We start from the raw sequence: 22,705 nt of genomic DNA, 5'->3' as shown, positions 1-22,705 counted from the left end.
GTTGCTGCATGCCCCAATGCATTCTATGCGAATTGCAATGGGAGAAACCATCGAGTAATTTCGCCCGATAGCAATCATTCCCTGGCAAGATGTTTCCCAAATATCCTCCGTCAAGAACCACGCTTCAATATCAAGGCTTTTATTGAGCCGGATTCGTCACCAAGTTGACTGTTCCACAACGACAGGCCCAAATACTTGGAATTTTAATATATCTTATACGATCATATAGGACCCTATAATCAACAATTCAGATGGATGTGGAAGATGGTCGACTTAACTTGAGTGTGCGGTAGGCCTGGAATGGTCCTAACCGTTATCGCATCGTTCAGTGGAGTCAGTTCTCCCTAAAGTTGGCTTGAGGATTATCCAACGAAAGGAGTCTGAATTGTGGAGATTTCAGTATGACGGCTGCCGGAGGCAAATACCGGCCCGTGTTATGACTGAGAAAGCCGCTGGTGCATGCAGAATGGTGGGATTGACCGTTGAGATTGGACGAGATGCCCCGCTCGTCATTTCTTCACGAAGTGGTCTCTCGCCATATGGAAAAGCAACCACCAATCGGGCGACCATGCTCCACTGCCCTGGGTTACAAGGGAGCATCCCGGGCTTCTCGTTCAAGATAAGATTGTCCTCACTTTTTACACATCAGGTGAGCTACATGAGCTGTCATGAATTAGTGCGTGCTAACGTGCTGTATTTGTTGTCCACCAAGTCGTGATTGCCGAGATTTCGCCATTTTAGAGGTACACCTAGCTTATCGGGCGATGCCTGAAGGTAGTAGTTTCATTAGGCCATCCTCATCAGGCAGCCTGAAGATGTGGCATAGATTGAGCGTCCCACCCCGCACCCAAGGACCGGTCCATGGTGGTCGATATTTCGTATATAATAATAGGCGAAAATAACATCGAGAAACCGGCATGTTTTCCTAATCCTGAAATGTCAGTATTTTGCAAAGATCTTGAGAGTTCCCGATCAAATGAACAATCGTCAAACTTCCGGAACTGAACTGGATAGTGAATACTGATACGGTGTTTGAAAATCATGTGTTGGCAGATCTGTCGTACCTATCAAGACTGCCCACACATGTACCGATATGACTATGGAAAGTGTAGCGACGCTAAAGCTCGTTCGAATCAACGCTTCTGTGTTGGTCCGGATGGCACAATGCGCTCCCTCGAACGAATAATTGATGTGCAAGATCAGGATGTATCTGGAGTTTGTCCAGCCTGCGCTGCACAAACGCCCTTCAGCTCTGAAGGTTCATATATGGGGCTTGTTGAGTAGTAAAGGTATCTTTCCCTCCAACTAATGTGATATCAATATTTATACTCCCTCCCATGTTTAGACCATAATAGGTCCATGCGTCCTGACATCAACCCCAGGCAGCTGCAGCGAACGAGAAAGGGGGCTTGGTCCCATAGACCTGAACGGCCGTTGGACCTAACGCTTCACGGCACAATCCTGGCTCGCCGGATATCTATTGGACGATGCGGGATGCGGCATCTCTGCGCACTCCGCATGTATCCTGTGATTGGCAGGGGCGTGACCTATGTTCTAGAAGAGGGGCTCACAGCCTTGACTGTGTGTTTCAAAACTCTGGGAATGTTTCCATTATTAATAGTACTGCCGCCAACAATAGATTAGGTACAAGCCGCATCTTACCCATCCCGTCGACGACCATAGAGTCTAGCTTAGTACCGTAAGGTTATCTTACATTTGCTAGAGACGGAAAAGTCAGAGCTAGAGCTACTAGTGCGAGACCATCTACAACTCAATGGCAAATCCTGTCTTGCAGAAACTACCTAGACACCCGAAACGGGTCATTTTACAGCTCCGCGTGGACCAGTTCGATGATTGCCTACAAAGCGATTTCGAAGAGGCCATTGAGAAATACCTTGTGGTATCTGGGCGATCCATGAGTGAGCTACGCTTGGGACGACATTTCATTCATATAGAGCCTTTCCAGAGTGACAATGTGCCTCAGAAATACTTCCACATTGTTCTCGATCTGGAGCAAAGCCAAGGCCCCGTCGCTTTTTGCACGTTACCACATGAGCTATTTCATATTCGCCGGGCCGGCAAAGGAATGTAAGACATAGTCCACCTTCACGATGCATAATAATTGAAGTGGTTAAGGGTCTAACTAGGAATGCTGACTGTGCGTTAGGCAGCTATTGAAAACGAACAATCCACTCATCGCAGAGAATCTGTTGAGGAAGATACGTTCCTATACTGATGAGTTATACCCTTGGGGAAGAACTCGGGTATGAATTTGCTTTGAGGATGAATGATCTTGTCTTTTCGAGCGCACAGTATTCTGCTTTGGATGACATGAGCTCATGTGCGACTTCACAATAGTTGAAACTCTCCAATCTGGGTGTCTCTATCTTGGCGCTCCGGGCTTTGGAACAAAGGTTCAAAGCGATCACCCAAGGGATTCTAAGCACCTTACAGCCACAAGCCCCCTTGCTTCGATAGTTACTATTTGACTTGGCGGTTTTCTCTCAAGTTGGTTTGGTGTTTACTCCAGCAAAGACGGAGCTGAGCTACTCAGTACAGTGGTCTATTATCAATATATGGTCGAGGGTTGTTCGATTGTTGAACTTGTCTTTAGTGGGTCTTTCAGCGATCTAAAAGTGTCTTGGCTACTACTGGCGGGTTACCTTAAATCTCTATAATTCTTCGCCATAGAACAAAATTAGGTCTCGCCATAGGTCAAAGGGTAGTTTCGTCATAGAAACACGTATTGACAAGATAAGGCAGAACATATACTCGTCTTTCGAATTACTGAGCTTGAGATTAAGCAAATATCCAGCATACTCGGTCTCCGCTTCGGAGGGCGGAGCTTCCCGTCGACTGGAGGCTTCCGCCGGGGAACTGCTGAGGGCCGGAAAAGACCTACTGCGAACATCGGGTTCCACTGAGTAGATTGTGCTCGGTAAAATGTCCCGATGCCAGTCCTTTCTCACATACTTTTGATCAAATTCCGGATATCTGGACGAAATAGGATCATAACTCTCGGCTGATTTTGTACTGTATGTATATCGTTTTTCTTTTACAGTACCTTGAGCGGCATGTATTGTAATGTCAAGTGTTTAGGGCCGATTATGGGCACTTATTGAAAGATCGTTTGAAGCTCCTGTATGCATGACAGGTAATGGGACGGAATGATTTCCGCAAGGCGGAGGACTCCGTCGTCCGTTAGTGTGTTTCGCTGAGATGGTCAATTCGCCATGCGCCTCGGTTTCATTCACCTCAGGTACGGAATACAAGTCGTAGAAATTCGGTGCCTGGGTCTGCGGGCCGTGGGCATACTTATATCTATTCACTTGTTGAATAAACTTGAAGAACCGTATTAGATAACCAATATTGTATTTTGTTTACTGGGGAGAGAACGTTGGAGATGAGCCAATGGGGAGCTTGAAGTCGTGGGGCGCATTCTATTGCCCAAAAAGGGCAAAACTCGCGCCCAGCGGGAAGATTCATGTGTATCGGGAAGCCTGCCGGCCAGGAAGGTCCAGACAATGTGCATTTTTCAGCATTCGAAGTCGACAGGACCATTCTAGCCTGGTCCACTGACTAAGATCTCTGGAAGGAAGCCTGATATGCAGTGCTGGCCGAGTTAATTGCATGCTACTACTAGTAGTTGGCCTGGAGGAAATCGGGTCCACTTCCGGCTCCCTTAGCGTTGACCACCGCAAAGAGTAGGTGTTTCCGGGAGAAACGACCGTGGGGGGTGGGTTTTTTTTTCTTTTTTTTTATGCCAGATACGTGTACGACTCCGTACGACTTTCGGTGTATAGATATGAGTTGGTATCACAGAGATAAGGGTTTACCATTCTTTGAAGATTCTCCCCAGCTGCTTTTATCTACCCCAGAAATACTATCGGGAGGGTCAAAAGGTCAGGTCTCCATCTGACATTGACAGAGGTTTCATTGGCCAGGACCCTGGGGTGATGGACATGGAGTTGTGCGGGGTAAAAGAAAAGCTCCTCCGTTAGCGCTTCGGGGAAAACTCCATTTAATTTTATTCTCTGAGGTATAGAGAGAATGTAGGAATTCGTTGGGAGCGTCTCCTCATCTTGCCCTGCCCGGTAAGGCCCGTTTAGTAAACCCTTTCCTCGCATAGGTTCAATGTGGGGATGATAATCCATCTCATACAACTTCCTGTAATGAAGACGTTAGTAATGTCTGGCACTAGGGGGAAAGTGATGGGGCTTGGCCAGTGGATGGGGACGTCATCGTCTGGTTAAATCTGCTTAATCATTGGTTGAAGCTGGAATGGATTTGAGGAACCACTTCTGTTTCGCCTTTTTCCTTTTTCCTTTTTTTTTTTTTTAATTTTAGCTACCATGTCTTTGTCCGACACGACCACTTCTGTACTCGGCCTGCTTTCCCCCTTCCTGTCGGCTCCGTTGACGATTTCAACTCCGGGCATATAAATCCCCGCATTCTCCATCTCCCGACTTGTTTGGTTTTATTCTTCCAGACTATCGATTTCTTCCTTCATCTCATACTCTCCCCACATATTCCACCATGGGTAAAGACGACGAACCTAGTATGTCTAGCCTCCTTCGCCTCGTTCGTGATAGAAACTAATCCACTTCGTCTTCACAGGAACCTACCGGTACAACGAGAAGCCGACTTATACCACCTCCAATGGCTGTCCGGTCTTCGACCCTCAGGCCTCGCAGCGCGTTGGCCGTAACGGCCCGCTGTTGCTTCAAGACTTCCACTTGATTGACCTTCTGGCACACTTTGACCGGGAGAGAATCCCCGAGCGTGTCGTTCACGCCAAGGGTGCTGGCGCCTACGGAGAGTTCGAGGTCACCGATGACATCAGCGACATCACTACCATCGACATGCTTAAGACCGTTGGCAAGAAGACCAAGTGCTTCACCCGTTTCTCAACCGTCGGTGGCGAGAAGGGTTCTGCCGACAGTGCTCGTGATCCCCGTGGCTTCGCCATCAAGTTCTACACCGAGGAGGGTAACTGGGACTGGGTGTTCAACAACACCCCCGTTTTCTTCCTTCGTGACCCCGCCAAGTTCCCCATCTTCATCCACACCCAGAAGCGTAACCCCCAGACCAACTTGAAGGATGCCACCATGTTCTGGGACTACCTCTCCACTCACCACGAGGCCGTTCACCAGGTCATGCATCTCTTCAGTGATCGTGGTACCCCCTACTCGTTCCGCCATATGAACGGCTATTCTGGCCACACCTATAAGTGGATCAAGCCGGACGGCACTTTCAACTACGTTCAGATCCACCTGAAGACCGACCAGGGCAACAAGACCATGAACAATGAGGAGGCCGGCCGTTTGGCCTCCGAGAACCCCGATTGGCACACCCAGGACCTGTTCAACGCCATCGAGCGCGGCGAGAACCCCTCGTGGACCGTCTACGTCCAGACTTTGAGCCCTGAGCAGGCGGAGAAGTTCCGTTGGAACGTCTTCGACTTGACCAAGGTCTGGCCCCAGGGCGAGGTGCCCCTGCGTCGCTTTGGCAAGTTCACCCTCAACAAGAACCCCCAGAACTACTTCGCCGAGGTCGAGCAGGCGGCCTTCTCTCCCTCGCACATGGTCCCCGGTGTCGAGCCCTCCGCCGACCCCGTGCTGCAGTCCCGTCTCTTCTCATACCCCGACACCCACCGCCACCGTCTCGGCGGCAACTACGAACAGATCCCCGTCAACTGCCCCATGCGTGCCTTCGCCCCCTGGCAGCGTGACGGCTACATGAACGTGCACGGCAACTACGGCGCCAACCCCAACTACCCATCCACCTTCCGCCCCTACGAGTACAAGCCCGTCAAGGCCAGCCAGGAGCACGAGAAGTGGTCCGGCTCCGTCGTCACCGAGCAGCTCCCCGTCACATCCGAGGACTACGTCCAGGCCAACGGGCTCTGGCAGGTCCTGGGCCGCCAGCCCGGCCAGCAGAACGCCCTCGTCCACAACGTCTCCGTCCACCTGTGCAACGCTCACGAGCGCGTCCGCAAGGCCACCTACGAGATGTTCTCCCGGGTAAACAAGGACCTTGGTGCCCGCATCGAGAAGGCTACCGAGAAGAACGCCACCCAGTCTGCTCGTCTGTAATTCAAGAACCATCCCGCTGTTGTACTATCCATCTAGCAGTTCAGTTTGATTGAAATATTATTAGCATGAATTAACGAACCAAATGATAAATTATTCTTTTTTATTTTTGCTCGTTCCTTCTCGCTTTCTGCTTTGTCTCGCCCAGGTTATTGGGGTGGAAGTAAATCTCGCCTCGCTTCTCCTTCTCTGATCGGTGCTCGAGTGGGTTTACTATCCTACCTGCCGTTTTACCTCCAATCGAAACGCTCATGTCAGTTGTCTGCATGTCTATTAGTTCTATACTCTTACTGGTTGTATCCATGGCTGTGAGTACCAGATGTCACATACATCCCTTAGTTTCCTAGTGGTTAAACGGAGGAAAGGTACAGATGAAAAACTCTAGTGCTAGTAGTGATATTGATAAATGCCAAAATACAAGACAGTATATATAAAACTTCTTACAATCCAACCAATAACAATACGTAATCCTGTATATCCAAAGAAACAACCAATGCGACCAGAAAACCAAGCATGTTCCAAAAATCAATAATAACAATTGTTCCCAATCGGTCAGCCAGAAACACCCGAAACTCGCTATGTTGAAGAGGCAAGAGAGCAAAGATCGTAGATAGTCGTGTCGTTTATGAGGCGGTATGTCAGTTTCTATATGTCAGTTTAGCTTGCGCTTTGAATACAGAGTCTTAACTTTCGGTGTATATATTCAGCACAGAAAAGGAAGCGCTATATGCATGCGGTTTTGCGCTCCGATCAGGGCGGCGTGGTCATGGGGTGACTGCTGGTTGTGACGGGGTCCCAGCAACCCCAGAAATATCCAGGGGTGAGGCATGTGTGAGTCAGAGTTGGGGGTGCAGTTTGGGGAACTTTCGAAGTACTCGTGGGGTCGTTGCAGCCAAACCAACCGGGTGTCTTGCACGTTGACGAGGTCATGGTAGGTGCGGTAGTTGTGGGCGACGGTGCGGCGGTTGCGTCCGTTGTAGTGGTCGGGTCATTGCAACCGAACCAACCTGGTGTCTTACAGGTTGATGTGGACGTCGATGTCGTTGTCGTTGTAGCTGTCGTAGATGTGCTCTCGTCAAGACAGCCCCACCATCCGGGAGTCTTACAGGTTGAGGTGCTTATCGGGGTAGAGCTCGTCGTGGACGTTGTCGAGCTGGTGGTGGTGATTTCAGAGCCATTACTGCGGAAGTATTTCCACAACACGCAATCGTAGCACTCTTCTTCCGCGGCACAGTCTGGAACCTTGTCATATACCTTGATAACATCGGATATCACAGCTTTTATACGATGAGTCCCAATCCCGACACGCCAGCCTTTATCTTCAACAGTGTCGTAGACACACATTTGACCAGTATGACATGCCGACTCCATGGCGTAGCCTCCCCATGTGCATACAGAGCTAACACCATTACAGGTTCCCATATAAACGGGATCGGCAGTATGCCCGAAGTGGTAGGCTCCGGTGTACCGTCTGGACTGAGGGTGTCTGGAATCATATCCTGGGGGACTGGGGAGACCCAAGCGGGCTGCAGGAAGTGCCTCGGGGACAGCTTCAAATGTGACAACAGGAATTCCATACGTCAACCCAACCAAACTGGACATTGCACCGCCTAAGGAATGGCCTGTCAGCCAAACATTCGCCTCTGGATAAAGCGCAGTGACGTTGGAGTAGAGGTCCAGTGCCGCACGGTAGTACCGGTTCTCATCATTCATGGCCTCAGTTATGCAAGTCAAGTTGGCTTTGTATGCAGATGTCTGGCAATCACATACTTGTCGCCAGAGGTACGAGCCGCCCTGCCCGCAACAGCAGCTAAAGAACAGGTTATCATTCACTTTGTCATTAGTAGTCGTACCTGCACCATCGAAGAGAGCCGGAGAAGTTCCCTTGAGAGATATAACAATAGTGCCGTTTGTCTTGTCAGCATAGATATGACCTCTCAGTCCGTCGCCTCTCCAGCCGAAGCTTGATGAGTAATTGAAGTGGCCATGGACATCCTGCCAATCCTCAGTGCCTGGTTCCTCAATATAATCATTCGCCGTCATCTTGGCAAATGTGAGAACACTTTCTTTATGTGTAACATCGGGGCCAGCTAGCGTATCCATAACCCATTCCGATGGGGAGAGTACGACCGCTGACCCAGACGACCTAGCTGCTCTCAAATGTGCCTCGATACTCGAAGGACGTCGATCTGCAAGCCGTTCGATGCTAATAGGACGCGATGAAGCCACTAATGGGGAGTCCAAGATGACAGGTCCCTCCTCGATGCCATCTTCTGAGACAGCCCGAAGGCGGGTATGCGGCTTGATGTCGAGCCTCTGGTGGAGATCTGGTTGTTCATATGCTCCGCGACGGAAGATGTGGCGAAGCGTCTGTGTTGCCGTCAGTCTACTGTATGTAAGCTAAGTAGCATAAAGCACCTACAAACTCATGGGTGCCTGAAAGTGTAGGAGGCTCAGCTAAGGGGACCTGTGGAGGGATCAAGGGAGATCCTCGGGATCCGAAGTATACGGACCCCATGCCGAAAGCTGTACTAGGGAGGAGGGCCACGCCCAAAAGGGCATTTAAGATAATCATAGTTGCTGAAAGGTGCCTTTTACTTTAACCTCGGAGAAATTCCATAGTAATACAGAGGTGATCACAGATGTTGGGGATGACTTTGGAGCAGTCAACCTTATCAACGAATGAGCGATTGCCTGGGCGGTGAGGCGGCGGCGTGACGCAGTGCGGAGAGATAGGGGCCCACTTCCTAAAAGGTAGTAGAAATATATTCCACGCTAGTCCAAATACACTGATTCAACGCAAAACTTCCGTCCAAGTGATTCGACTATCTAACCGTATTTGGTTAGGTCATCTACTCCTTAGAAGGGAAGGGTCCCACGTGATTGGCCCGGAAACGCGTGACAGTTTGTCAGACATGGCAGTTGATACTCCTCTATCTGTACTCCGCATCTGCTTGTCCTCTCGATAGTATTACTTTCTTCCCCAAACGCTTTGGGTGTCTCCGAGCTCTTTTAACAGTATGCTTAGTCTACACAATTAAACTTATCTCCACCAAAGTTGCCTTGTCTCTCTTCCGGTGCTTGTCTCCTTCATACCCGTGTCGGTTCATGTGTTTCCTATCGATAAACAGTGGCGCCAGATAATTGCGCGGAATCTGCAAAAGCCGGCCGATTAAACTACTTTAGGGCCATATCGCAATATACCACGGCATCTTTCGACAGGGTTCGGACCTAGTGTACTTGTCTATCATAATCATGTCCTTTGACCCTACGGAAAATGGCTCTGGAAAGCCTCGTTTGCATACGGCTCGCTCGTTTCCCAGAATGGATACTTCAGAGGCAGGCCCTTTCATTCGCTCAAGGTCTAAAACCTTTCAGTCAGTAGCAACGCCAGAGCATGTCGACTCTGATGCGCATCCCTTACCATTGTCGCCAGCCGAAGAGGACCAGGAGACGGGACCTGACCTGTTTGAAAAAGCGGGTGTCTCAGAGCCAGGCATCAGTGATGATGGACAAGGCGAGGAGGTTTCAGTGCTATCGCGGAATGCAGAGGAACAATCAGAGGAATTACCAATAGAGCTGATCAGTCTAACTGACCGGTAGGATGAAGCGCTCAGTTTCTTAGCGGTGTTATCAATTGCTGACAATAATACCTGTTAGATTTGTCAACTCTTTAAGTGCAAAAGTACACAGCTCACCACCAACGATCGAGAAAATTTCCCTTCTTTACCAAGATTTTTATGTCCGAGCAGAATCACATATAGCCACACACATATCTGCCCTCGCTTCCCGAATAAACCGGGATCCATCGCCACATCCTCAGCCGAAGTCAAAGAGTAAACACGTCGAAAATAGCCGACAGATGCTAACAGCATCAGAAGTCACAGAAAAGCGGATTGCCCGGAAGATGCTTGCTTCTAAGCGGGTCGCTTTGGAAGAAGCAGTGGAGCGAAGAGCTTGTGAGAGTATCTACGACAAAATATGGCGGCATAAAAGTACACTGGATGAAGTTAGAGACGAGAAGTTACGTTCTAAAACAGCCACATTGCTCCTAGTCGGAATAAACCTGAATGACCTTGGGGTTGATGTCGACACGGCTTCGATCGACGAAGAAAGGCAGAAGGAAGCTGACGAGGGTCTATCTGTTGCCAGGGACTATCTTAAGAAAATGAACGAAGAAAAATACCCATTAGGGAAGCTTCGGCATCTCGCCGCTGCCCACAAAGCGATAGTTGATGCCTTAACAAAGCTACTGCCTTCTTCATCCTCTGCTGATGAAATTCTACCTACCTTGATCTACTCGCTTATCATATCCCCACCGGAGGGCATTAACGTCATAAGTAACTTACTGTTCATACAGAGATTCCGGTCGTCAAACAAAATTGACGGCGAGACTGCATATTGTTTGACAAACCTTGAGGCTGCAATAAGCTTCTTGGAAAATGTGGAACTTTCTGAGCTCCGTGCTGACCAAGTGCCAGAAGGTCAGATGAAAGCTCCTAGCAACGAACCTACACCGGCCGTTGAAAAGAGCGATCCTCGGCAACCTAGCAAAGATGAACCAGCTTCATCCCTTACAACAGCGACGACTTTTGCGGAATTCTCGAAGTCCACCAGCAAGGAATCCGCCTCCAATACGTTGCCCAGGACTCAACAGTCTGCAACAACGCAGCAACGTTTGAATAACCTATTTCAACCCCCATCAAAGGTCTTCGGTGCAGCAAACGATGCTGTGCGTAATACTGCAGATCAGAGCCTAAAGAATATAGGTGCAACATTGGACAGCAGTTTTAGTTTCCTTTTCGGCCGTCTCAAAGAATTGCAGTCCAGCCAACATGCTGGCAAAGATGGAGGTAATCCGATAGTACCAAAAACACTGGCAGAAGCCAGACGCCTGGTTACGTCTCCATCCTCTGCAGATATTACCTCCCCCAGCCAAGAATTCAAGTCAACGAAGGAGGCGCCCAACGATCGACCTCACCTCAGACGTATCGGCTCGAAGGCAGAAGATACTTTCTTGGGATTGGTTGGTGGGCAGAGGACGCCGCGCGACCGAAGTGCAGACAGCGTCAGAACGCAAGGAAGCTCCAAGAAGATTAACGCTGCATCGAGCTCATTAAAAGATGAACCGTCATCCAGCATGCCACAGATCTCCCCAGCTAGCTCGTCTTCCCTGGCCCCTACACCTCTGGAATCGATGCGGAACTTTGGGAATACACTTAATCCCCTTAATCATATCCCTGGCATGATCAGGAGCTTCGGTCGTGCTACTCCAGACGGCACGGGGGTCCTTTCCACTCCCTCTTCTTCTACGAAGAGCCCTCCTATCTCAAGGGAAATGTCCTCAAGCATTCTCACTACTTCGTCTAAGATCGATCCCCCGATTCAGCGTTTCCTTCAGACAGCACAGGCCAGCGATCTCACCATTGGAGATGTAGCCACTCTACTTGAAGATTATAAAAGGATCGCCGCAGTGTTGTTAAAGCAGGGCTCGAACTCAAAATGAAGACCAAATCTCTGAACTCACCATAGTCTCGTCGATTCTTGTAGTATTTTTTTTTTCATCGTCATAGCGTTGCGAATTCTAAGTAATAGACTACTGGTGGCGTTTTGTCTTTCGACCTAACACATGGAATAGTTTTTTTCAGGTAGCTAGCATTGCGTGCAGCTTAAATATATCCTGTGTGATCTGAATGTTCATTTCGTACAGTAGTAACACTACCAGTGCCCTTGTTGAACCATGGCACCCATCATTTTAATTAAAACCAAATAGAACCCCCTCGCTATGCTTAGACTAGCTTAGTGACGTTGGGATAAGTATATGAACATGTGTATAGACAGGTGAATATGAAGAGCTGCAGGCGTATTCGACAAATCTCCAGGATCGGAATACGTTGCAGCATAAATAGGACCGAAAATAAAGATACACTTCACGGAGTGCGACCACGTAGGACCTCAGCCCCACCCGTCCTCATTCCATCTAGCTTTTTAGAAAGATCAGAAGATTGCTCCTCAACGCTTTCATGTCTTCTCCTGATCTCGGCTTCGAACACAGCGGCGGTTTTTCGTCGAGCATGACGCAGGTCCTTCATCTTGGTGAGCACCTGAGTGAATTGATCTATTAATTGATCACCACAATCCTCCCATTCGTTCATTGATAGATTGGAGAAATAAGTGCGGCGGTCGGCGTCGGAAAGATTCATAAGGTACGGGATTTTGTCTTCTGGGTCAGGTTGCGTTTCCTGGGTTGCGTTCGGTGATGGGGCGGCTGCTGGAATGTGGTCAAAAGGTTCCGCTTGGAGCTCGGCGAATGATTTCTGATAAAGTATATCTGGCGGATAGTCTGGTTCAATATGACGCTTCTTCGGATTGTGTTGATCCGGGCTAATACGCTGAACTGAGAGACGTCTGGAGAAGGGATCATTGATAGGGTCATCATCGTCATTAAGGGCATCGATATTCGTCATGTCAAAAGCGGTTATTGACTGTACGCTGCCTCGTCTCCCATAGCTGTTTGAAAAGAACCCAAGGCCTACATTTTCCACAGAGTCTGAAGTTTCAATACTCGTGATTCTCTGGGATTTCTGCGGCCGAGGACCAGGGGTACGACGTGTAGGGGTCAAGTCTAATTGTTCCAGAAGAGTGGGCTTTGGTGGGCTGAATCTTGTCCTCGGGGTTGCACTGGTGTTAGGAGGGAGCGTAACCTTCCTAGGTGCAGTGGCAGGTAGGACTTGGCTAGTCCTTTTGGCGTCCTGTATTGACCGGGTGAAAGTTGGGATTTTTGATGACTCCACCTGAGCCTGGTTTTCTGGCTGTTGGTACGTCTTTCGGCCAGCATTCCAGAAGTTCTGCAGACGTTTGCTCAGAGGCTCATCATTGAGGCGTTTCCTAATAGGAACTACCGATTCGTTGGTTCCGTCGGAGGCCTCATCATCACCCGCCACTGATGTTAGCTGACTTTCATTGTCGACTTCATCCGAGTCGAATCCGGCTGTTTTCATAGCTCTGTCCCCGAAATTATCATACCACTGAGAGTCAAAAGGCCGGCGTGTTTGTTGGAATTGGTGCAGAGAGTTCGCAGCAGCACCTTGCTGTCGAGCATTCGGAGCAGGCGAGTATCGGTATGGAAGATCCTCAACACCAACAACACTCGTTGCAGCAATGGTCGAGTCATCAACACCTTCCACGTCTGTGTCAAACATGTCCTTCTTCGCACCATTGTCATTTGGTGCATGCGACCCCCCAGGAGCAGGCGGGCCACCGGAGTGCTCGAACTGTGTTGGTCTACTGATTGGCAGAGGTGCAGGCGCAATCAATCTTGGTGTCGGAACTTCAACCCTTGCCTGCTCGGCTATCTGCTGCCGTGATTGATTGGAGACATCAAGTTTAGGTGGTCTGTGTTGACCAGCTTCTTTTGAATGTACATAATCTCCGACACCCATTGTCGCTGAAATGAGAAGTGGAATGAACAGCCAATTTAAACATGCAATGAGGGATAGAGAATCGGAGACAACTTCATTATACTAGGGGTTCTCCACTCAGGACACAGATAATCTACCAGTGGTTGCAGTGGGGTCAATCAAGTTTGCCATGGATAAATATCGGCCTTACTCAGAGTGGTGGACGCGTTACCTTGATTTTGCCTTTAAGGCACACGCGAGGCATCCACGAGATCACGTGCTATTGGTGTGGTGCATAGTATAGTCTCAATTGCAGTCAGGCTCTTTTTAGGTATTTTGAATGGAGCTGGTCGAAAATCTAAATATGTGGTTGTACATAAAGTTGTTAATGCATTATGAAGAGATGAATATTGTTTTTGCGTATACCTCATCCTGCATCTCACGTCTCTACTGTGATCGCTCGGAGATATAAATTTCATCACACCTTTTCCCCTTGGAGGGTGATCCTATCTATGCGTGCAAGCATCGCCTTATCCATCGAGAGAAGCATTGTCGTCAATGTGTAGGTCCTCAAGTGTCGAGGTCATTCCTTTGCCCCGCTGCTTTGCTTTCTCAAAGAAATCTTGAGCCTTTTCAACCTCGGATTGTCTCTTCTCATCTGCAAGTCTCTGCTCCCGTCTGGCTTGAATTGAGTTTTGAAAGTCATCTCCCGAGATCAAGTCGTTGTCATCGAACCCGTCGGTATCCTCCACGCGATGGGCCAAGGAGGACATGAAAAGGTCGCCTATCCAAAGAGAGATCATGCCTCTAAGTTCTAATAGCTCGGGAGAATCCGAGTAAGGCGGAGAGACAAGAACTTCATCCATTCTTGCCGCAATCTTCTGGGCTTCGTGTAGCTCAACTGCCCTGATGTCTGCGACGAGGATCTGCATTTCTTGGCTTGAGCCATCGGAACTCTCTAGATCAGATGCTGCATCGTCCGTGTCTTCTTTGGGTGCAACTTCCTGGCGATTCTGGATATCTTGGCGAGCAGCATTGCTCTCCTCTTGCGTAACATAAACCCAAAGTCCAAACATGGCTTGGTAAAAGTGCAAAGAACTTGTGAAGTCTGGAGCAGTTTTCCGAAATGGATACTGGATCACGAGTCTCTCATAGTATTGTTTAGCAGCCTCGAACCCTTTTCTTGTAAAATGAAGCCCAGAAACTTCCGTCTTCTGGCCATTTTTGATAGCTCTCGCAGATCCCGAGGCGTGGTCTGAAAGCTGGCGATCTCGACGAAGCAATATTTCAGCCCCAATACCCCATCTCCCTTCAGCGCGCACATCGATTGGGTTTCCTTGAAACTCCTCACGAAGGATTAACCCCCAGACTCTTCCAGCACGGATATAGTCTCTATCAAGAAGACAACGATGCAAAATAGAAGAGAGAACAGCGAGATGTTGCAGACGAAGGTTGCCTTGATAGGCTGCAGACTGTGGTGGGTAAATTGGTGGTGTCAATGATGATAAACCTTTCATAACATTCTCCTTTCCTCGGTTGCTAGCGGTTTCATCTTTGGCGGGTCCATGTGGGAAATGGCCCCCTGGTAGTTCTCTGTCGAAAGATAGACCAGCTATGCGATATTGGTGTGCTTCTTCTGGTGACAGAATCAATGATGCCCCGGAAGGTGCAATTTCAGATCCTGCATCAGTTGTTTCGCCTTCAAAAACATCGTCCTCAGTGTCCCATCCATAATAGTCTTTCCTACGCTTCCTAGACTCATACCGCGCAACGCGCGCACTTTGAGGTTGTTGCCATGATGGAATTGGCAATGAGAAGGCAGAGGCTGACGGAACAGATGCCATCAGCGGTTAAGAGATGAGTAATCTATGGTCTGAATGTTTGAGCCACTATCCATGGATGCATTGGTCATATGTCCAAGAGTAATTATCCATATGCTTGATTGACTTTAATCGTAGCTCTTGCTCTAGTTGTATCGCAAAGCAGGAACGCGGTTCCGTTGTAGAGTTTGGAATATAGTATCCTGAGGCACCAAGGCATCACTAGAGCTAAACCTCAGGCTCCACTAGGTGTAGTGATTGGCAATCAAATATTCACCGCTTACTTCATTAGACAGGGCTTGTCTACTAGTACTTAGTACTAGTACTTAGTAGTAGGTACTAGTAGTAGATGGCTCGACCAGTTTAATATGGACGAGAGCCTGGTAACTACTCGGTAGTTGGTACGTTATTAGTACTACTCGTCCGGATTAATTTGGAGATGTTGTTGGAATAACGTATTTACGTACCGGAAGTTTTCGCACATTGTATGGTATGGACGGATTTGAGCTTCATCTTACCTTGGCCCTACCTGCTATCATGAATCCAATAGAGAATAGGTCCAAGAGATAGCCTATTTTTGGTTTATGCAGATGAAGCGCTTTCGGTCAAGAAACAATCATGTATGTACGTTCCCGGCAAGCATGTATTGTACTGTAACACAACTGTCACCCTACTCCGAGCACTCCGTATTAGGATGCCAATCCCTCAGCCAAGAAAGTCACGAGCTAGCCTCGACCCGCCTTAACCAAAGCGCCCTGACTTGAAGACCACCACTCCAATTTAGGCGCGGCCGTTATCAATTGCCATCATCATCATCATCAGCATCAGCATCACTACCACTACCACCACCACCACCACCATCATCATCCTTCCACCTCCCTCGTTCCTGCCGTCTCCTTCGTTTTTAATCCACAATATCGCATATAACATTACGTTTAAGTAGTGACCTCCGGCCGACCACCTGGCACTACAACGTACCTACCGTTTCTATTCTTGAATTCTCTCCCTGATGGTCTAATTTCCATAGCCGACTTTGTATCGACAGTCCTTTCGCAGTTCCATTATATATTCCCATGTTTTCTGCCTAAGCCGTCCAATGGTATGTGGTATGTGGCTTTGTTGAATTAATACGGTAGTTGGAACTCCCAGCACCGGAAGTCCACGGTGCTCAGGTGCTGCCGAGGATTCCGCGAATATGTTTGCCTTAACAATCATTTGACCTTCCATGTATCCCTGCTCCTATGTCACTATCTCCCTATCTCTCGAGCATGTTGCCCCTTAGCAGTGAATTCGGTATTTTTTGTCTTACTAATGTTGAATTGTGTCTCTTTAGTCATCAAATGCCGATGGCAATACTAGGCGGTTTATAAATCCCAGCGCCACGTCCTGACCATTCATTTTGTTACTATGGGACAATCTTCCTCTACGCATCAACGCCACAACAGTCCTTCGAACCGTCTGTCATTCATACACCGTGGTCATCGCGATAGGGATAGGGATAGGGATAGGGATATGAACAACGATCACAACTTGGAACAACACGGGGCGTTTAGGCCCCAACGAGGGGCGGATAATGGCGAGATGCTACCGGATCAAGCCAGCTCAGGTGGGGAGACATGGCGACCGGCCGAGGAGCAATCGGCCGGTATAGGACATATGGGAAGCATTCAAGAAGAAAATGGGCCACAGTATGAACCGACTCAGCGGGAGTATCGGTCTGCGATCTTCGCCCGCATGGCAGCAAGAAGGCAATCCACGATGTCAAGGCTGGGATCCAGGATTCTGCCAAACTCAGTTATTCGTGGCCTTCTTAGCAGCGAAGAAGAAACCCCTGCTGAGGGCCACGCTCATCGACACGGAATCGTATCGAGATCGATACCAAGATCAGAAGTCACTCATAGCAGCAGTCGTTTTAGTCCGTTTAGCTCGCTTAGCGCAAGAGGTATCTCTCGACGACGCTCTGCCCGTGGTCCCTATTTCATTCCACGTAGTGATCCGGGGCTGCTTTCGGATGCTCCCCATTCTCCTACTTTTTTCGACCCTACCTCAGATCATACACCGGACACAACCAGGAGTTCTTGGCGTCGAAGTGCTCGGTTGCATCGCGTTAGAAATTCACTTTCGGGTCCGATCACGCAGATGTTCGGCCAACCGTCGACAAACATGTCTGATCAGAACATTGGAGATATACGCCATTCGATGGGACCAATACCTGGCGACCCTCCAGGTACATTCCTCCCTCAACCAGGGCCAATGACTAGTGAGATGGACTTTGATGAGCCCCATGAACTCGATTCCGTGGAGCCTGCTATAGGAAACACCCGCCCCGTCTCTCCGATGTCTTTGCAGTCCGGACAAAGCCAAACTGGCTTGCGGCACTTCCCAAATCTGTTGCGAGCACGCCCATCCAGAGTTTTGCGGCGAGAGGAGCAGACACCGCTCTCGCGTGTCCTTCAACTGGCGGCTGCTGCCATTGCTGCCCAACTTTCTGGCACAACTGGCCCTGTAATGCCTAATATTCAAGCCCTTGGCAACGAAGGTCTCGACAATTCGCTAGAAAACTTTATACAGAGTTTACAGCACGCTACCTCCGCACAGACAGCAGGTGATAGTCAAGCCGCTTCTGGGGACAATGGAGCGCCAACTCCGGTCAATTTCTTACGGGTATTCCGATTCGCAAATTCAGATGGCGTAAGGCCCTCAGCAACTTCAGATCGATCTGCAACAGCCACGAATGCTCCAGAGAGTGGCGCAGATGGGATGGATGCTGAGAACCCCACGGATGGACCTGAAGGACGTACTGTTACCCTGGTTGTTGTGGGAGTAAGGTCTGTCCCGTCAGGTAATAATCCCGGCAATGACCAGCAGAATGCTGGCCCTGGACCGGGCTTGGATACGTTACTCCGTCTACCGTTCTTGTCACCAGGAAGTCTACCACGGAATTCAGAAAACGGTCCTAACCTCACGTCACGCGCTGAAGGACGGCCAAGATTCATACCTAGTCGGCATCAAACTGGAGGTCCTAGTACTACACCTAATAATGAAGATATTCCCCTGCAACTCGGACATCGGAGTCCGTCAAGGAGGCTATCTGACACTGGGAGTCGTGGACCTCTCTCATCTCTTCCTTCCATCATCTCTGAAACCCCTCCTGGCCCTCACCCTCCACCATCGACGCCTGCTGACCCTGGGCTTTCAGCCGTGTCGTCGGGTGCTTCAACTCCAAGCCGAAGACCATCTTCTGCATCGGTGATGTCCCCAAGCACCTTGCCGCAACTGAATGAGCACCGGATTATGCAGCCTCCAGCTGAACCTGCTGATGGTAATATTCCATTCAACATATCTCGTCAGCGACGTCGTAGTGATTCTGAGTATGTCCGCCATCGTGACCTAGGCGCTGGTGCGGTCCGGCGCAATGGTGTTGTCGAACCGGACAATGCTCCTTCTCCTGCAGGTAGAAGCTGGTTGATCTATGTTGTGGGAACAAACCTTTCCGAAAATCACCCTGCGTTTGCGACACCAAGCCTCTTCACCGATGTAAGGATGACATGTTCCTCCCTTTGCCCATAGAACCCAAGCTAACCTAAATATTAGAACCCAACTTATGAAGACATGATTCTACTCTCGTCTCTCCTTGGTCCAGTGAAGCCCCCAGTTGCCACACAGGAGGACCTCACTTCGGCTGGTGGAGTATACCGTATTGTAGAATATAGTGGCTCTCTTGTTGCGGAAGCCTGGGTGGTGCTGGCGCCATTCAAATTCCCGACGGGGATCGATGCCTGATCTGCCTTAGCGATTACGAAGCTTCTGAAGAGCTCCGGCAATTGACCAAATGTGCGCATGTGTTCCACCGAGATTGCATAGATCAGGTTTGTCAACACATCTATTTTGGGCCTTTTCCGTGGAACTAACAGATTCTATAGTGGTTGACAACTGGTCGCAACTCTTGCCCTCTATGCAGAGGTCAGGGCGTAGCTGAGACATCGAATGCAGATCACACCCCAGAAAACACCTCATCTGCTTGATTGCCGTTTTCCTGCCTACATTGAAAATCATCTGTCCCGCTGCCACCCATTTGCATTGGTTATCAATCAAGATTTGCATGAAGCGCATATTCCATAGCTTAACGAACTTTTTTTTGTTTTCACCGAAGATATCCATTACAGCATTTTGTTTCTCTTTTCTGCATACTTCTTCCTGGAGCCTATTTATTTCCTCTGTTCTTAATTTTGGCTGTTGATATTGGGGCTGATAAAGGCAGGATGGTGAGACAACGGATAGAATGACGCGGAATTGTCTCTTAACTTTGCCAGGACACTGGGTTCATCATCTATGTCTCGTGTACCTTTTGATGTGACATAGGTATGAAATACTGAAACCTCTACTATAAGACACTAGGTCAGGAGTTGTACCATATGGTGTGGTGAGCTAGAGAACGAGACTTGAGTGGTTCGCAATTGTGAATGTGAGATTATTGTATTCAGGCATTCCGTGTTCAATCAACTAGTATAGTAGTAGTAGTAGTGGTGGTAATAGTAGTAATACGTATGAACTACAACACCTACAGTAATTCAGATGCCCCGCATGCGTCGAACTGGAAACCGAAACTGTTGCCCCTCTTCAACAAGCCGCTGACTCAGCCCACATCTTTCCTCGACCCCACCAAACTATATCTATTTATCAATCTATCGATCCTCACAGTCGTTGAGAGGAAAGATTAAGCTTATTTTCGCTACGTGGTGACTTTTCTTCCAATCGCCTGTCAGCTTCCACTGTCCACTCGACTGATATACTTTACATTATAAATCTACCTGAATCAATTGAGTTGGGCAGAAATACAATTAGCAGGAATTGTTGCCAATCGTTATCAGCCGTCCCAACAGCGCTTCCTATTCTCCGTTTCTCCAGCCACCCCTATATATTACAGCCAGGATGGATACACCGATTCGAGTCACCGTATTGATATCAGGCAATGGTTCAAACCTCCAGACCGTCATCGACCGGACAGTCGCGGGGCAGCTTCCGGTGAACATTGTCCGAGTCTTATCGAACCGCAAAGACGCATTTGGACTCGAACGTGCCCGACGTGCAAACATTCCTACACACTACCACAACCTTGTGAAATATAAGAAGCAGCACCCTGCAACACCAGAGGGTATTCAGGCGGCTCGGGAGGAATATGATGCGGAGTTGGCGAGGTTGGTCCTGGCTGATAGTCCAGACATGGTAGCTTGTCTTGGATTCATGCATGTGCTGTCTCCGAGGTTCTTGGAGCCACTGGAGACAGCGAAGGTTAAGATCATTAACCTTCACCCTGCGTTGCCGGGGGCTTTCAATGGAGCGGTATGTTCTCTTGCTGCATTCTTCTCCACTACGTCTATTAAGCTGTGGGTACCCTCCTCGAGGAATGATATGATTAACTTGCAAACCCTTGCAGCATGCAATTGAACGGGCCCATGCCGCCTGGTTAGAAGGAAAGATCGACAAGACAGGGGTAATGATTCACAAGGTGATCTCTGAGGTTGATATGGGCACCCCTATAGTTGTACGAGAGATCCCATTCGTCAAGGGAGAGGATGAAAATCTTGAACGTTTTGAAGAAAAGGTCCATGCTGTTGAATGGGGGGTTGTGATTGAAGGGGTACAGCTTACAGTCGATGAGATAAGAAAGGAAAAGAAACATGGCTCGACGGAAGCATAAACGAGGCTACTACAACAGGGTTAAGAAACAAAAAACAAAAAGAAGCGGTCTGGTCTAAGATGACTAGTCACAGCTATACTCTTGGGGGCAATAATTTATGGTTTCAATCAAGGATCGAATGATAGCAAGGGTCTGGCGGTATGGTGACGACTTAGTCTATACATCCATACGTGTTCTCTGGAAGTGCTAACGGAAAAATATTCCAGATAACGCCCTGTGATTAAAGTTTTAGCCCCCCAAAAAGAATCGAATGAAGTTATAAAATGACTCGTAGACTTTCCATCAGCGGAGATCATTTGGATTCGGCCGAAACTTGTCGAATTCAAAGTTCGAATTTACTATTCTACGGCCGTTAGTACCTAAGCTAAGATCTGTCCGACGCTGAGCCACTGTGCGACTGGCCTTGCGGACGATGGCCTTCTGGGACTTGATTATCGTGGAATGCCTGCAGATCAAGTTATACTCTATTGGGATGGCTAATGCACATCAGGCCCTATGAGTATGCCCTTACCTGGCCCGTGTCATACCATCCTGTTCATGGTTTCCACGGATTCAGCGTATCGACTAACTTCCTCACCGAAGGATAGTGGGCGGTACTATTGAACGACTCTGACAGTTTGACTCGTCCAAAATAGTGACCTAATACTTTAGTATTCCGTCCTTCTCGGAGTTAATCTCATAGTGGATTAGAGAGACTCCGCCACTCAGCCCAAAGCAATCAAGGGCCGGACTCGGGGGGATGGTTAGGCCTATGATGTGGCCTCAACGGCTGGCCTGCATCTGAGCTAAGCCAGAGCGCATCCTATGAGGATCTACCCTGGATAGGAGGGCAACACTAAGTGGTTGATGGCTGGCTGATGTCCTCCCAGCGGGTTAGTCGCCATTTCCGAGAGCTTCTCGGATAGGACAGAGATTGAGCGCCAGGAATCCATCCCCATCTGATTAAATTTTGGTTTCACAACGCCATCGGAATGAACCAGCTGCAAGCTACCGGATTTGTGATATGGGGGCCATTGGATCGTCACGCGCACGACAGTCTGGGAGCTGATCGAGTGCTCATCCCCGCTTCTCCCCATCCTTTCTCCCCTGCTTTCCTTCCAGCTAATGATATCAGTTGAGTCAATACCCGCTTCAGCAAGCCACCCAGTGCTACCTGGTTCAACTGTGCTTCAACTGTGCTGGCTTGGGCCCTCTTGGCCGAGTTAGACTCACTGGGCACTTTGTTTCAGATCGGTGGCCACGTAGATACCTGTGCGTCGTACAGTCTCATCCATGGATTGAGGCAACCCGGGATGAACCTCATTCGAAGCTGATCAGGCGTGCCATGAAGCAGACCAGATGGTAAGGTAGTCACTTAGAGTTTGGAGAGGGCCACAATCCGAGACCGTGGGCCCCCAAGACCAGAGCGGAACAGAAGTACGGTATTTTTTGACCGTCGGGAGTCGGGACATGTGCAATGTGCATACTCATAGAGGTTTGGATGTCCTTGCCATTTCAGTAGGGAGGTCTTTGGGTCCATCGCTCACGGACGTGGAATGGTCCCCGAACAATCAATTCATTTCTTCCACGGGTCCCTTTCCCCATATGGGGAGTCACCATAGGTCAGACATCAGATAGTCAAGCGCTTAGCTTGGTCCCCCAGGGAATGTGAGTGGTGGTTGTCCGGATTTTCCATCCCCAACTGGACATGCT

General features: G+C 49.0%; 8 protein-coding genes across 8 annotated transcripts; 5 read left to right on the top strand and 3 right to left on the bottom strand.

The window, feature by feature from the left end:
- Nucleotides 1-1,774: 1,774 nt before the first annotated feature.
- ANOM_007715 (uncharacterized protein) lies at nucleotides 1,775-2,264 on the top strand (the record flags this gene model as incomplete). The annotated part of the gene is made up of 2 exons (XM_015552971.1): nucleotides 1,775-2,088; nucleotides 2,168-2,264. Coding segments are annotated over 2 exons (411 nt in total), but the record flags the coding sequence as incomplete, so codon positions are not given.
- Nucleotides 2,265-4,399: 2,135 nt separating this feature from the next.
- On the top strand, nucleotides 4,400-6,095 carry fgaCat (catalase easC; the record flags this gene model as incomplete). Its single annotated transcript, XM_015552970.1, has 2 exons — nucleotides 4,400-4,558; nucleotides 4,618-6,095. Coding segments are annotated over 2 exons (1,569 nt in total), but the record flags the coding sequence as incomplete, so codon positions are not given.
- A 747-nt stretch (nucleotides 6,096-6,842) lies between these two features.
- atg15 (triglyceride lipase ATG15) lies at nucleotides 6,843-8,667 on the bottom strand (the record flags this gene model as incomplete). Its single annotated transcript, XM_015552969.1, has 2 exons — nucleotides 6,843-8,462; nucleotides 8,515-8,667. The coding sequence occupies 2 exons, from the start codon at nucleotides 8,665-8,667 to the stop codon at nucleotides 6,843-6,845; spliced, it is 1,773 nt and encodes a 590-aa protein (XP_015405951.1).
- Nucleotides 8,668-9,347: 680 nt separating this feature from the next.
- ANOM_007712 (VPS9 domain-containing protein) lies at nucleotides 9,348-11,598 on the top strand (the record flags this gene model as incomplete). Its single annotated transcript, XM_015552968.1, has 2 exons — nucleotides 9,348-9,691; nucleotides 9,753-11,598. 2 exons carry the CDS (start codon nucleotides 9,348-9,350, stop codon nucleotides 11,596-11,598), a joined length of 2,190 nt encoding a protein of 729 aa, XP_015405950.1.
- A 424-nt stretch (nucleotides 11,599-12,022) lies between these two features.
- On the bottom strand, nucleotides 12,023-13,534 carry ANOM_007711 (uncharacterized protein; the record flags this gene model as incomplete). The annotated part of the gene is made up of 1 exon (XM_015552967.1): nucleotides 12,023-13,534. The coding sequence occupies one exon, from the start codon at nucleotides 13,532-13,534 to the stop codon at nucleotides 12,023-12,025; it is 1,512 nt and encodes a 503-aa protein (XP_015405953.1).
- Nucleotides 13,535-14,022: 488 nt separating this feature from the next.
- ANOM_007710 (uncharacterized protein) lies at nucleotides 14,023-15,336 on the bottom strand (the record flags this gene model as incomplete). The annotated part of the gene is made up of 1 exon (XM_015552966.1): nucleotides 14,023-15,336. The coding sequence occupies one exon, from the start codon at nucleotides 15,334-15,336 to the stop codon at nucleotides 14,023-14,025; it is 1,314 nt and encodes a 437-aa protein (XP_015405952.1).
- Nucleotides 15,337-16,096: 760 nt separating this feature from the next.
- Nucleotides 16,097-19,500, top strand: ANOM_007709 (RING finger protein; the record flags this gene model as incomplete). Its single annotated transcript, XM_015552965.1, has 4 exons — nucleotides 16,097-16,411; nucleotides 16,672-18,849; nucleotides 18,907-19,181; nucleotides 19,236-19,500. Coding segments are annotated over 3 exons (2,433 nt in total), but the record flags the coding sequence as incomplete, so codon positions are not given.
- Nucleotides 19,501-20,244: 744 nt separating this feature from the next.
- Nucleotides 20,245-21,013, top strand: ANOM_007708 (phosphoribosylglycinamide formyltransferase; the record flags this gene model as incomplete). Its single annotated transcript, XM_015552964.1, has 2 exons — nucleotides 20,245-20,655; nucleotides 20,750-21,013. 2 exons carry the CDS (start codon nucleotides 20,245-20,247, stop codon nucleotides 21,011-21,013), a joined length of 675 nt encoding a protein of 224 aa, XP_015405964.1.
- Between the last annotated feature and the right edge of the window lie 1,692 nt (nucleotides 21,014-22,705).

Source organism: Aspergillus nomiae, assembly GCF_001204775.2.
Source record: "Aspergillus nomiae NRRL 13137 chromosome Unknown contig00176, whole genome shotgun sequence".
Taxonomy (NCBI): Eukaryota; Fungi; Ascomycota; class Eurotiomycetes; order Eurotiales; family Aspergillaceae; genus Aspergillus; species Aspergillus nomiae.
This window is presented reverse-complemented; position numbering and strand designations above follow the sequence as displayed.